The sequence below is a fragment of the Labrus bergylta genome, chromosome 23, assembly GCF_963930695.1.
Source record: "Labrus bergylta chromosome 23, fLabBer1.1, whole genome shotgun sequence".
NCBI lineage: Eukaryota > Metazoa > Chordata > Actinopteri > Labriformes > Labridae > Labrus > Labrus bergylta.
Window position 1 is genome coordinate 20,916,462 of NC_089217.1, and position 13,921 is coordinate 20,930,382.

General features: G+C 42.1%; 1 protein-coding gene across 1 annotated transcript in view; it reads left to right on the forward strand.

Annotated features, from left to right (window-relative positions):
• Positions 1-13,355, forward strand: part of sox5 (SRY-box transcription factor 5) — an 86,594-nt gene extending 73,239 nt beyond the window's left edge. Inside the window, 7 exon segments of the mRNA XM_020638748.3 lie at positions 362-554; positions 4,636-4,811; positions 7,568-7,670; positions 8,156-8,329; positions 9,423-9,639; positions 10,064-10,125; positions 10,128-13,355. Coding sequence (XP_020494404.2) covers positions 362-554; positions 4,636-4,811; positions 7,568-7,670; positions 8,156-8,329; positions 9,423-9,639; positions 10,064-10,125; positions 10,128-10,537 — 1,335 coding nt within the window. The 3' untranslated portion in view covers positions 10,538-13,355.
• Positions 13,356-13,921: the final 566 nt, after the last annotated feature.

Consider the following 13,921-nt stretch of genomic DNA (forward strand, 5'->3'; position numbering starts at 1 on the left):
GTGCATGTTTACTGGAGCCTGCATGTGGAGTGTGCACATGCATGTGCATGAATGTACTTGACTGCACTGTAATGGAAATGGTTTGCATGTGAATGTGGTTTGCACCCAAATCTATATTTTTGTGCTGTAAATTATTCATGAAACGCTGTTTGGAAACAGGCAGTGGCATGCACCTCATCATCTGTCCCACCAGTCTTGCCTCAGATTCCAATGCATGGGCTTGTGTTTAATAAATACATGTTAAAGCCTAAAGTGCAAGTGGTCTCATTGAGCAAGGGGGAGGGTTCCCCACCCAGCCCTCAGCTTCCAAATTCCTACGGTGGTCACAGCAGGCGAAACTGTGCTGTTTTGGTTTTTACAGGACAGTGAGGGTGCACAGCCACTGAACCTGTCGGCCAAGCCTAAGGCATCCGAGAGCAAGTCACCCAACTCCCCCCCAACTTCCCCACAGGTCCCTGCTGCTGCCGCCACCAAGCTGGGCCCTGCCGGCTCCATGAAGCACAGCGTGGCCCCCTCCAGCATCGGTGGACCACCAGGCAGAGTCAGCTCTATCGGTAAGTGGACTTACATAAACAACACACACAAGTCAGTACGCACACACACGCGCACACACACACACACACACACACAAACACACACACACACACACATACACACACACACTCATGGACACCACAGGAAAAGTGAAAAGACAATCTATTGTAGCTTTAGCTGCTGTACTGAACACACTTTTTAAAACGCTGAGATTTCACCGCTTACATCTACAATATGTGAAGCAGATCAAATGGATCAAAAGTTGTATTGAGTGGAAAAGACAAAACAGAAAATAAAGACATTGTTTCCCCTTGCACATAGCCAACTGCGTAGCTACATCCATTTCAAAAAGTGACAGAGAATGCTCATATCATATAGCTGTAGCTCTGAATATTTGTTCTATTTGTTAGATTGATTGTTAAAATAATAGCAACAATTGTATTGCTTCTAAATGACGTTTAGTAACGCTGCAGGCTTTGCTGAGTCGAACATTAGATTTGAGTAACACAGCAGTATTGTTGAGACCGGTAAAAAATACTAATGCAAATTTTAAAAAGTGACATCAAAGTTATACTATACTTATTCTCCTCTAAAGCAAAATGTGTCAAATGAAGAGCGTTTTTTGACGTGTAGTATACACATTTTATACATACAGTGCTCCAGCACTTTGCAGCACTTTAATTAAAATGAATTACAAATTGTCCCCACAGTTCAAATGTATGTCTTCAAGGAAAAGAGAAGTGGCCTTGCTGTCGGTGGTTTTGGCATGAATAGCGTTTTCCTCGTAGTGTTTCAATTGTTGCTAATGCCAGTACCATAATCATCTCCAGCCATATGTACACATACATAAAATATGACATAAATGAATCACCATTTTGTACTCCTAATCCATTTTTCACGCAACACTGATAGTTCAAATATTACACATATGTAACAGGCTATAATTAGTGTGTTTGTGTTTTTCCTCCGTGCCGCTGTTTGCCTCGGGGCTGCTTCATTGTTATGTGTTTATTAGTGACTGAAAGAGACAGAGAGATATAGGAGCGCGGGGAAGGAGAGAGAGATGGGGATTAGCCGTTTTTTTTTCCAAGCTATGAAGCGGGGGAATAATAAAGAGAGGAGCGCATGACAGACAGGAGGTATCACCAATGAGATTAGACAAGCCTCTTACATGAGCCAGGACAGCGCAAACACCCAGCATTAATGACACAATGACAGCACACACAGTCAAGCACACACTCGAGCGCACACAAAAGCTCACAATCCCACCTCCTCCTCCTATGCAATAGACAGTCTTTTTTTTTTCTGACTTCTTGGCTAATCTCACTGTTTTTCAACAAATCGGCGGATTTAATATCAGATTAGTGGATTTGCAGTCCCAGATGTTTTTTGTTCAGAAAAATGGATTACAGTGTTTAAAGTTTGTGTGTGATCCCTGCTGAATGATTTGTGTGTGGGGACCAGCGTGTTTTGTGTTGCGGCTCCTGGTCCCATCTGTTGCCACATAGTTTAGCCGGTCACATTTGTTATTACAGTTCATAGCCGTATTAGGATTCCTGTTACAAGTTCAGAGGGGATGGAGGGCGCAGACAAATTGGAAAAGAGTCTAGAGGAGGTCGTTTTGATGTGGGAGTGATTATTTGTGTGTCTGTGTTTTTGTTTGTAAAAAAAAAAAAAAAATTGAATTTGTAGGGATGTGTGTGTGGGTGGTGCAGAGCATGAATGTGTGCTCGGGTTATATAAATTCAGACTAACAGACATGCCTGTTGTGGATGTATTGAAAATTAAACAGGTGACAAGTGAGGGATCAGAGGGATCCAGTTGTGTTTAAAAGTGTTTAAAATTTAAATATCATTTTAAAAGAAATTTAAATGTTTACCAAAAAAATGATTCCACTTGGAAATGACACGTTTACTCTTCTGCTTTACTGAAATACAACTATAAAATGAATGTGCTAAACTTTAGTGTTTACTTCTTTATTCCTGCTCATACTATCACTCAGGGGAAAACATGGTCCTCTTATCTTGCAGTTAAATCAGTCACATACAGGGTACCACATATTACCTCTTTTAGACCACAGTAAATCCATGCAAATAAAATTCTACTCTAGTAATGAATAAATTAAAAACATAACACTCTAAAGGTCACATTTAGTGTACCAAGTACTTTTTATTTTCTAATTGCAAGCTCATGTGACTTGTTAGGGGTATGTATTTCTGTGTATATAATAAAAGACTCTTTTTTTTTGGCTTCTACATAAAAGGCATAATATGGGCTTCATCTTGTTTGTGTTTAAGTGATGATGGTTTTAAAATATCTGGTCATATCTGCAGGTAAAAAGATTATTAGAGTGTGATTATTTTCAATAGTGTCACCTTACACCTAACACGTCTCTGTGTTCATTTTTCCAAAGAGCACCTCTCCTTCTCCGACACCTAATAACCCAAAGACATTCTCTTTCTCCTGCTTCAACTGTCCATCAATCCATCAATCTATCTACCCATCTCAAACTAAACTGATGGTCTGTCAGTGCCTGTAACTTTAAACAGGATCACACATTTGTCTTTGTCCTGTCATAAAATACTGCGCCCCCCCCCCCCCCCGACCTCCCCGCCTGCTCTGTTTCTGTGGTCAGAATGTATCGCGCCTGTCTGTAGAGATTTAGCACTCAGAGAGAAGAAGCAAAAACTTTTGTGTGTAGAGTGAGTGAGAAAAACAGAGACCCTCCTCCCTCCCTTCTATCTGGGTCACATTCACTGTCTGGACAGTTGGCATCGCTGTCAGTTTAAGCGAGACTCACACATACATTCATGACTGCGAGAACATCACCCTGTCCCCCTCCCTCTCTTTTGAATCCAGATTAAAATTGACTGCCACCCGATTCCATTGCCCTCCCTGCTCTCCCTTTTCTGTCCTCTCTCTCAACATCAACCCGGCTGCCCCTCTCGGCCCGCTTTTTTTTGGCCCCGCTCCCATCCAGATTTTCTGGTTATGACTTTTGAAAGAGTTCACAGCTCTGTCATTACCAATCTGAAGCTGGTAATCTGGCCTGAGATGGCATTAGCGGTGCAGGATTAGCGCTGATAAAGGCCCCATAAACCAGCCACGACTCTTTGTTAAGAGCTAACCCGACTGATAGAGTGAGGCGATAGCAGTACACACAAGCTCACACACACACACACACACACACACACACACACACACACACACACACACACACACACAGTCAGAGCAGATGCCCCTGATGCCTCATCGCCAGCTAAACTGCGGAAATATTACAAATAAGAGGCAGAATGGAGGAGATGTGATCTCTGTTAGGTGGCTGGACAGATGTTCTCAACAGGACAAATTAGCAGGACTCTAAATCCAAAATAAGAGTCATCTGGTCACCTTTCTATCAAGTAGAACTCTAACAGTTCAGAAAAAGATCTGAGTTTGTGTGTGTGTCTGAGTGTAAGTGAGGGAAACGGAAAGCAAAAGGTAGAAAGGGATTTAAATGGAGAAAACATTTAGAGGAGTTGTGTTTATGTGTGTTTGTGGATGTGGTTGTGTGTGTGTGCGTGTGTGTGTGTGTGTGTGTGTGTGTGTGTGTGTGTGTATTTACATCTGAGGGAAGGTGGGGGGGCACAATATGTAGCGAGGCGAGTTCGGAGCACACTCTGACTCACACACCCTGCTTGACAGTCAAGTGGTCAGTGTGCCATTGTGTTTGTGTGAAGCTACACACACACACACACACACACACACACACACACACACACACACACATGCCCTGGCAAACTCCTTTCATCCAGTGTTTATTAATGTCTTTACCTCATGGTTCAGGAGAAGAATTATTCTGGATCAAAAAACTCTTTCCAGCTTCCAAAATACAAATAAACACACAAACACACACACACACAAACACAAACACACACACACACACTATACATGCATTTTAAATGTTCTCTCTCACAATATCCTTAATTGCAATGTAAACAAAAAACAGTACAGAGAGACATTAAAATCATACCAACACTTTTGATCATTATAACTAAATATTCAAATCTAAATTAATTGCTTGTTTTCCCTGCTTGTTTTTTTTTTCCGTCTGTGTCTCAGCAGACTTGTTGTCCACGCTGTCCTCCACAGCCTACCTGAACGACCACGAGGCCGTGAGCAAGGCTTTCGCAGAGGCCCGGCAGATGAAGGAGCAGCTGAAGAGAGAGCAGCAAGTCCTGGACGCCAAGGTCGCCGCTGTCAGCAACCTCAGCCTCAACAACGGACGCTCAGACAAGGTGAAGCACATTTCATCATTATCATTAACCATGGAATCAGATTGTAAAAAAATGAGCTTTAAATAACAGACGGATGATGAGGTGAATATCATAGTGAACAATCAGAGTTGCCTTAACAAATAACATAATAATTGATTAACAAATGGAACATATAAGAATGATTGTGTAAATTTATAAATTCTATAAAAATTGCTTTAAAAAAAATCTCTTGAGGCAACACGAGCTGCAGCGTCTCATTGTCAGTGTGTAATAATTTGTCTTGCCGTTTGCCATCCGTGCAGCACCATGTAGGAGGAGGTAAATCAGTGAAATGTGTTGAGGCTAAACAGGGCCAGATAAGGTAAAACCAGAGGCGTCTCACAAGTAATGAGTGTGTCTGTGAGGCTCACTGCAGGGCGACGAGCGTGTGTGTGTGTGCTCGTCTGTGTGTGGCAGAGTGGAGCACAGAGGAGACGGTAATGTGAAGTGACGGCGCCGGCTCCTCGGCAGCGTGGCTAAATTGTGGTTATTTGTTAAACACATTGGGAGTCAGCTGGTGCACACGCACACACACACACACACACACACACACACAGGAAAAGTGTGCTCAAAGCATCTGCAGCGCTGACATTCAACAGCTCTATCTGTCTCTTTCTTCCTTTTCTTTGACTCTCTCTGCTCATGTGTTTCAAACAGTCAAACCCACGCTGATCTGTGTATTCAATACATAGTAACATACTGTACAATATAAAAGCTTCAGTCTAATAGCCAATTAGATCCACACCAGGAGAAATTGATATATTCTAGTGGGGAGTGAAGGAACATCATGATTTTGATTTGAGGAGCGTATTACGCAGCATTCATTGCATTAGATGGAGCTATTAATCTGTTTCACTCCAACGCAGGGGATATACAAATTCTTGACATCATTTTATTTATTACACAATTTTTTTCCTTTTTTTTCTATCACGGCACTATGACATGATAATTCAAGTTTCCTTTATTATGCTTTATCCCGTCATACCAGTTCTTACCAGACAAGTGAATTATAAAATAAAATTCTGCTTCACTCTGCATTGATTTTCTTTTCTTTATTTTTAAAGGTTTTTTATGTCCTAACGATGAGAACGGCTGTTCTTTTATATTTGCGGTGTGTTGTGTTCCACTAATTATTTTCTTAATGGGACTCTTTCTCAGTTTCCAAAAGCCACGCGCTCACACTGACTCCGGTCCTCGGCCTTTTTGGCTTTGTGCTGCCCGAGTGTGAAGCGGGCAAAGCTCTCTGCATGCAAATACTACAGTGTCATCTCTGACACACTCAGAGGATTAGTTTTGTCACTACTTTGTGTCTTGGCTCCAGTGTCAGCCATTCAATCCACTTTCCTCATGTACTGTACTGGGGCTTAATGTCAGACTAGCCTGTCATCCACTCTGTCACCCTGTTCATCTCCATCTGCATCTCACACACACACACACACACACACACACACACACACACACACAGTAAAAAGTGTTTCTAAGAGCACATGGAAGCTTAGATGTGAGAAACATTTTTCTCTGTTTGCACGCTGATCACTTGACTTAAATTCCTCATATTTTTCTGATTAACATACAAAATAACAAAATCATTTTAACCCAGCGGCAGATTCTTGTTCATTCATTACCACATAATACATTCAAAATTAAATACTTTTCCAGTGATGATTAAATATTGTTTTCTGTCTCACATGTTCCCTTTCTCAGTCTTTTATTGACACATTTTTTTCCAATCTGGGGGAAAATGTATCACTAACAATTAAACTCTGTCAGACTAAAAACAGAGAAAATGTTTTCATTATGGTTCTGCACTCCCTCCATCCAGCCAAACAGCTTGCCAGGGTCACATGTAAATGGAGAGGGACACTTTTTGGAAGGTTGTTTTAGAAGACGACAGTGTTTTGTGCGCCGCTCCTAATCGTATAATTAAACTGTAAAACGCTGGCACCGACTCTGTGTGTGCGTGTGTCAACAGTCAGGTTCCAGCATAGAGTGTGCCGGCTGCTTGCATTAAGCATGTAAATGCTCAGTAAATCAGCCTTTTATTGGTTGTAATAAATACCCAGGGGGCCGTGCGGCGTGGCCTCGCTCTCGTCCGCACTGCACTCTCTCGTTTTCTCTCTCTCTAATGCGTCGACCCTCGGGGGCCTCTGCAAGAGAGAGGCAAGCCGCTGCACTCCACTCTCGCAGGTGGCTGCCAGGAGTGGCTACACACTCCACACACACACACACACACACAGATATAATATACAGTATTCACAAAGCAGTAAACAAATAGGACTAAATGTAATCAACATTCTTACACATGCAAACAGATGTGTGTTCAAGCATGCAGGCGTACTGCACTCTAACAATTTCACGTTGACATCAAATTTACATCCAAATGAACTGAAACACAAACTGTCTGTTTACTCGAATCATTGCTGTTTTTGTTTACTGGTAAAAGAGTTTTTGTTTACTGTTTTGAGATCAAAGACTTGGAGTTCATACGTCTTCAAACAAAGTTTTCTTGCAAACAGTTTGGCTCAAGACCTAAAACTAATTTCATTTATTTGCCAATAAGATTTGTGACATTAAGCAATTTCTGCTATAACAAATAAATGATATAGATGATAAGAAAGTGGAACGTCTATGTAAATCAATTACAGGATGACTTTATTAAAGTGAAGATGATCACCAGCTTCATTCATATACTCTCAGTTATTGACTCATTCACTGACTGAACTGTTTGTGTTGTTTAGGACAAGGCTGCCTTGGAGAGTCTGAGTCAACAGCTGAAGCAGCAGGCGGAGGACAAGTTCAACCACGCCATGTTGGACTTCACTATGAGCGGAGACTCTGACGGTAGGAACCCACACACACACGCACACACACACACACACACGCACGCACGCACACACACACACACACACGCACACACAAACTGCTGCTGTTCTTTCAGAGAGTGAGTTTTTTTTATTTTTGCTATGAAGAAAAATGAAGAGAATTGGAAACTATGATGATTTTTTTAAATACTTGCACACTGATTCAGTTGAACCAGTCTCCAGTTCAACAGAGCATCACATTATTGATGGTTATCATGTTCAACATTTACATTTCATATGTCATTGTCCTAGTAAAACCTCATATGACCAAAAGTGTTCATATGCTAAGGAAAAAACAAAACCTCCGCAACTTATTTTCATTTAATTCAATAACTTTTTCTGCAGTTTATTCAGCTAAAGAAGCAAAAGAATCGTTCAACCTGTAAAGTATAAGAAACACTGTGATTTTCTGTGTGATTAGTTTTAGCTCATTTGGCTCATGTTATCCCTCGTCCTCCCTCATAGGCTCCCCCAGTGTGTCAGACTCCAGAATATTCCGGGAGGCCCGGGGTCGTGGCAACGCCGAGCCCCACATCAAACGGCCAATGAACGCCTTCATGGTTTGGGCCAAAGACGAGAGGAGAAAGATTCTGCAGGCCTTCCCTGACATGCACAACTCCAACATCAGCAAAATCCTTGGTAAGACACACACACACACACACACACACACACACACACACACACACACACACACACACACACACACACAATCGTCCTTTGAGTGACAGGACCCTTTGCCCCTCGCTTTTCAGCAAAACCACTACTACACAACCCCAGCGTAAGGAAGATGCATGAACTGCCGTTTCTTTTTCCCACTTTCTCAGATGTGCACACACACACACACACACGCACAGTGATTTCATTACAAGCGGTGGCGTGGTGTAAGCGGCTGTTAATGAACGGCTGGGGAGAGCACGGCTCAGACAAATGATGATATAATTCATTATGCATTAAACAAGCAGCGCGAGGCCGCCTGACATTTCCCCCGGACCGCCGGGATCGGCCCTGACATTTTAAAGAGCTCCTAAGCGTTTTATAACACAGGGAAATCTGGTTTTAATAAGCCCCCCCCCCCCCCCCCCCCCCCCCCCCCCCCGCCCCTCTTTCTCTCTTTCTCGATTGCTAACAGATCGCAGACCAGAGAGAGAAAAAGACAGAGAGAGAGAACAGCTTAGTGCTGACAGCTTTTACCCATTAAACATACAGTAGTCAAGTGCAAATTCAGACCAGATATGAAACACACTGGGGAGGACATGCTCAAGACTACACACACTCTCACACACACACACACACACACAAGCAGGGGATTGTAACAACTGGGGAAACTAAGCAGAGAGATATGATGGCAGGTTTAGTGAAGTTCTCATTAGTGTAGATGAGTACCTGTCGCCTTCCCCGCTCACCTCATTAACCCTGCGTTCTCTCTCTTTTTACTTCCTGTGTGTGTCAAACTCTATGTGTGTGTGTTTGTTGATTTATGAGTGTGTAAGAGCTCCTTAAATGCAGTCACATGTGTGTCGCTATGCACATGTGATGTAGGGTCATGTATGCTGCTCAGACAGTTGTTTATGACACATGGTGTAATCGCTCTCAGAGCAGACAGTCACGTACATCAAAGGGTTTTTATAATGAGCATAATTTATTTGACCATGTACTGCATTGCTTTAATTTAATCTACCTTATAAAAGTCTTTGTGTTATGAGTGAAAACATTTGATTGGATTCCTCTGCAGGTTCACGTTGGAAAGCCATGACCAACCTGGAGAAGCAGCCGTACTATGAGGAGCAGGCTCGCCTCAGTAAGCAGCATCTGGAGAAATACCCAGACTACAAGTACAAGCCGAGGCCTAAACGCACCTGCCTGGTGGACGGAAAGAAGCTGCGCATTGGAGAGTACAAGGCCATCATGAGGTCCCGCAGACAGGAAATGAGACAATACTTCAGTGTAGGGTAAGGGAACTGATGAAGGGAACCTCTGTTTACCCCTTGAGCATGCATTTGTATTTAAGTCTGTATTATTTAAGTTGTTGCTAGTTCTGCTTTATTTCCTTGTTTATTGTTTAGCACCAATACACCAAGTCAAATTCCTTGTATGTGTAAATGTATTTTGCAATAAACCCCGATTCTGATTCTGATTTAAGTTCTCTTTTCTATCTTTGCTGTTAATCAATGTCAACCACACGGTTGTGAAATAACATCTCGTATAATGTTTTAGGTTATTATTTCCAAATATATATATATTTTTTTTTTTTACTTTTACTCAAAACTTCATGTTTAAAGTTTTGATATTAGATTTAACTCTGATGTTGTGGATAAATCTTTATCCTCCAGACTATCTGCCCCTCATGACCTGAATGTGTTGTGTGTGTTACAGGCAGCAGGGTCAGCTGCCCCTGTCCTCTGCGGGCGTGGTTTACCCCGGTGCCCTGTCGATGGCAGGACTGCCCTCCCCCAGATGCCATCAGAGCACTCCAGCATGTCCAGCAGCCCCGAGCCAAACGCCAACCACCACCAGAACCCCCACATGCCCGGCCTGAAGGGGGACGAGCCGCGAATCAAGGAGGAGGAGCTAAGGCTGGACGACAGCAATGGCGATGTATACGACGACTTCGACTACGAGGACGAAGAGGCCGACTATACCAGCGATAACGACAACCATATCACCGGGATAGGAGGCTGTGAGACAAGCCTTCTTTTCAAGCCAATCACAGCTGGTTTAATCCACACAATCCCAAACCCACCACAGGAAGAAAACTTTTCCTTTAGCCAATCACCTCGAACCTCACAAAACCCTACACCCTCTCCCCCCCCCCCCCCCCCCCCCCCCCCCCCCCCCCCCCCCGACTAACATGGACTCTTCTCACAGAGCCAAGCCCCTCCCACTGGAGTCCTGATACCAGCATCTGATCAATCAACTGAAGCACAGGACCTGTCAATCACACTGACTGTTACACAATCCAGAGTCCTGGAGGAGGAGAAGACTAAGCCAGCTCTGAAGGATGCTGAGGAATCTTCAAGTACTACTGCAGGAGTGTAATGTCACGACTGAGGAGAAACAAACATCACACCTTTAAGACCCCTCTGTGGGAAAGGAGACATTTCAAATAAAGACAGAAGAGTGGAACTGTCTAAGGCTAACAGATGACACTTTAAGATGACGGACCTGTTTACTATCAAGAGACACTTTTAAAAAAACAGCTTTTTTTGTTCTTTGGTTCTATAATATTCTCACTCAGGTACACGGTGCCAATAAGTGGCTTGTGAATGTGATTTGTTGTTTTTTGTGCTACAAGTTTGAATAATAATAGAAAAAAGAGACAATTCCTTTTTTCCCCTTTTGTTGTAAAGCATCTGAAAGACATCAAGACATGTTTATTTTTAACGAGAACATATCTTTTCTCTGACCTCGCAGCGTGCAGTCAGCAGTTCCCCCGCCCTATTTCGCTGTGTTTTTGTGATTGCCCGCTCCCCCCCCTTTTACGCAATCCAATGGGACAGTCCAGCCAGGACTGACCAGTGCAGCGTGGACTGTCCCACTTCAAGAGATTTTTTTAAGGAGGGGAGGAGAAGGGGGGTCCCTTTGGCGTTGTGGAGCAGAAACAAAAGCACTGTGTAGTGAGACAATCCACCAGTTGTCTTCTCGCTCCGTCCCTCGTTCCTCACCTCTCAGCAGACAAACATCAGCTCCAATGATCTGAACACCCCAAAGTGTGTGAGTGTGTGTGTGTGGAGTCATTTTATTTATCTAGCTCTTCTTCTTCTCCAGTGAAAGAAAAAGAGTTAAGAAGTTCACAAGACACAGAAACAGGCAACTAAGGATCCAGTTATTTAGCGTAGACACACACACACACACACACACACACACACACACACACACACACACACACACTGTTGTTCTGCCAGTGTTTTATCGCTCCCTTGGACCCTCATGGTCCTGCTGTCCCCGGCCGGTAGAGCTGAGATGAAGTCAGCCAGTCAGTGTTTCTGTTTGTATTTGAATACTGTATTTTATTATTTCTCTTCAAACTGCCTCTAGTCTAATAATATTATTAACAATAATTATAAGGATGGTCAGCGTTTCCTGAGTTTAGTAAGTTATGTACAGTATAATTTATTTTTCTCCTCTTTCTCTGGTTTTTTATGACCACATGAAACTATGACAGTCGATGATACATTATTCTATTTAGCTGGTAGATATTTAGATCTAAACAAAAGTTGTCATTTTACCTTGCTTTGTTTTGCCTTCTTATGTTCCCTTCTTTTTTTCGATGCATTCGTTTTGTATTAATTCCTCTGGACGGGCAAGTGGGCGGAGTCAGGACAGCGAGCTGGACCGACAGACTCGACGCCAGCCCTCCTCAGAGCTGAAGACGTAACCTTTTGTCCAAACCCATTTCTAAAAAGCACTCAGACTCTGTGCAGTCAGAGATAAATGAAATACATGTTTTTTATTGTTATTATAATTTTATTTGTAATGGTTATTATAATGTATAATGTGAAGTTTCCTCTCTCTCTCTTTTTTTTTTTTTTTTTTTTTTTTCACTTTTGGAAAAAGTTTTCTGTGAACAAAGAGTCCCGTCCCCGTTTACTTGTTTGGCCGCCTCACTGAGACACAGTGGAGCATCTTTGGCTTGGATCCACACGCGCACACACGCACAAACACACAATCACTTACACACACATACACACTTTTAAAATGAAGAGATTATCATGACAACCAAACAAATCCTATGCTGTTCTTTTTCTGTTTCTTGAAATCTACTGTTCTAGATTGAAATCTTGTACATATATTTAGTTTGATGGTTGTTATTTTTTAATCATAGGAAAGCAGTGTTTACCGTGATCCACCAAGGGTGTTTCTCTGTCTTTTTGTGAGTGAGACGGCCAGGCATCACTATCTTTAAAGTCACTTCTCATCAGGAGCCCTTTGCTTTGTTTGAGCTCCACACAGTGCTGCAGGAGCCATGACTACTCTTCAGGTGTGCTGCCACATAGTGATCCCCAATCATCGCTGTAGATGTTTGCTACATGCCACATAATGAGCCTCTGGGTCTTCATTTTGCTGTATAGTCCTCCCTGTCGTCACACCATGGTTCAACCCAATGCTGGAGACAGGGGACTAAGTGGATGAGTCCATTTTGGGTATCGCTTGGGGGTTGGGGGGGGGGGGGGGGGGGGGGGGACATTAAGACGTCAATCATCCCTGCTGGCAAGGTCTGTTCCCATATGAAGACAATGAAAAAGATGAAGATGATGATAATATTATAAGACAATCAAAGTCATGAGTGGAGCTCAAAACAAAGTGAGAATTATTACAAGTAAAAAAAAAAATATCTTACCATCTCAACTTGAAAAATCAAGAAAGATAATTATGTAAATATAACATAGAGTTATAGATTTATATTTTGTTCATAACACAGTGTAATATAAGTTGTATATTTCTTTTTTCTCTCCCTACTGTCTCTTTTATTGATGTTATCCATGCCACAGAAAAGCAGGAGTCGCAGAACTCTCACAAAAAAATGAAGAAAAAATATCAAAGAAATAAAGAAAAAACAGGAAAAAAAGCCGTGGGCTGCCACCACCATCTGTTCTAAGTTCACTTTTTTTCAGTATTACTGCCAGACAAGGCTCTAATAAAGACAGCAATGTGTTCTGTAAAAACTTGTGCTGGTCCTGGTCACTTCTTTCTTCCACACATGCATTCACACAATGGCTTTTTAAGTTCCAACATATTCACAGGAGCATACGACTTCACACTGCCACGGCCTCATTTTTTACACAATACTGCACAACTCGCACAAAAATGATAGCAAATGAGAGAACAGTAAATTAATCAACACTAGCAGTTCACACAATGGCTTTGAAGTTCCAAAATGTAACATGAGGACACCACTCTTCACTGCCAACAGACTTTTTTTAAAATGATTTAGCAAAACTCGCAAAGAATAAAGATAGAAGACATTAAATGCACATTTTGTTTATATTTTATTTTAAAGATTAGAAAAGATTTTTTTTTTTTCAAATAACAATTTTATTGAAATTTTCAAACAATACAACAGTTGGAAGACATTTACAAAGACACAACCAAAAGGATTAAAATCAACCACTACAAAAAACAAACCAAAACCAGAAAAGGCAAATAAAGCGGGACATAAAATACCCCATTTCCTCATCATGCTCACTTCAAGGTTTTATTAACCTGCCAGAGTCCATTAAATGTAAATCCAGC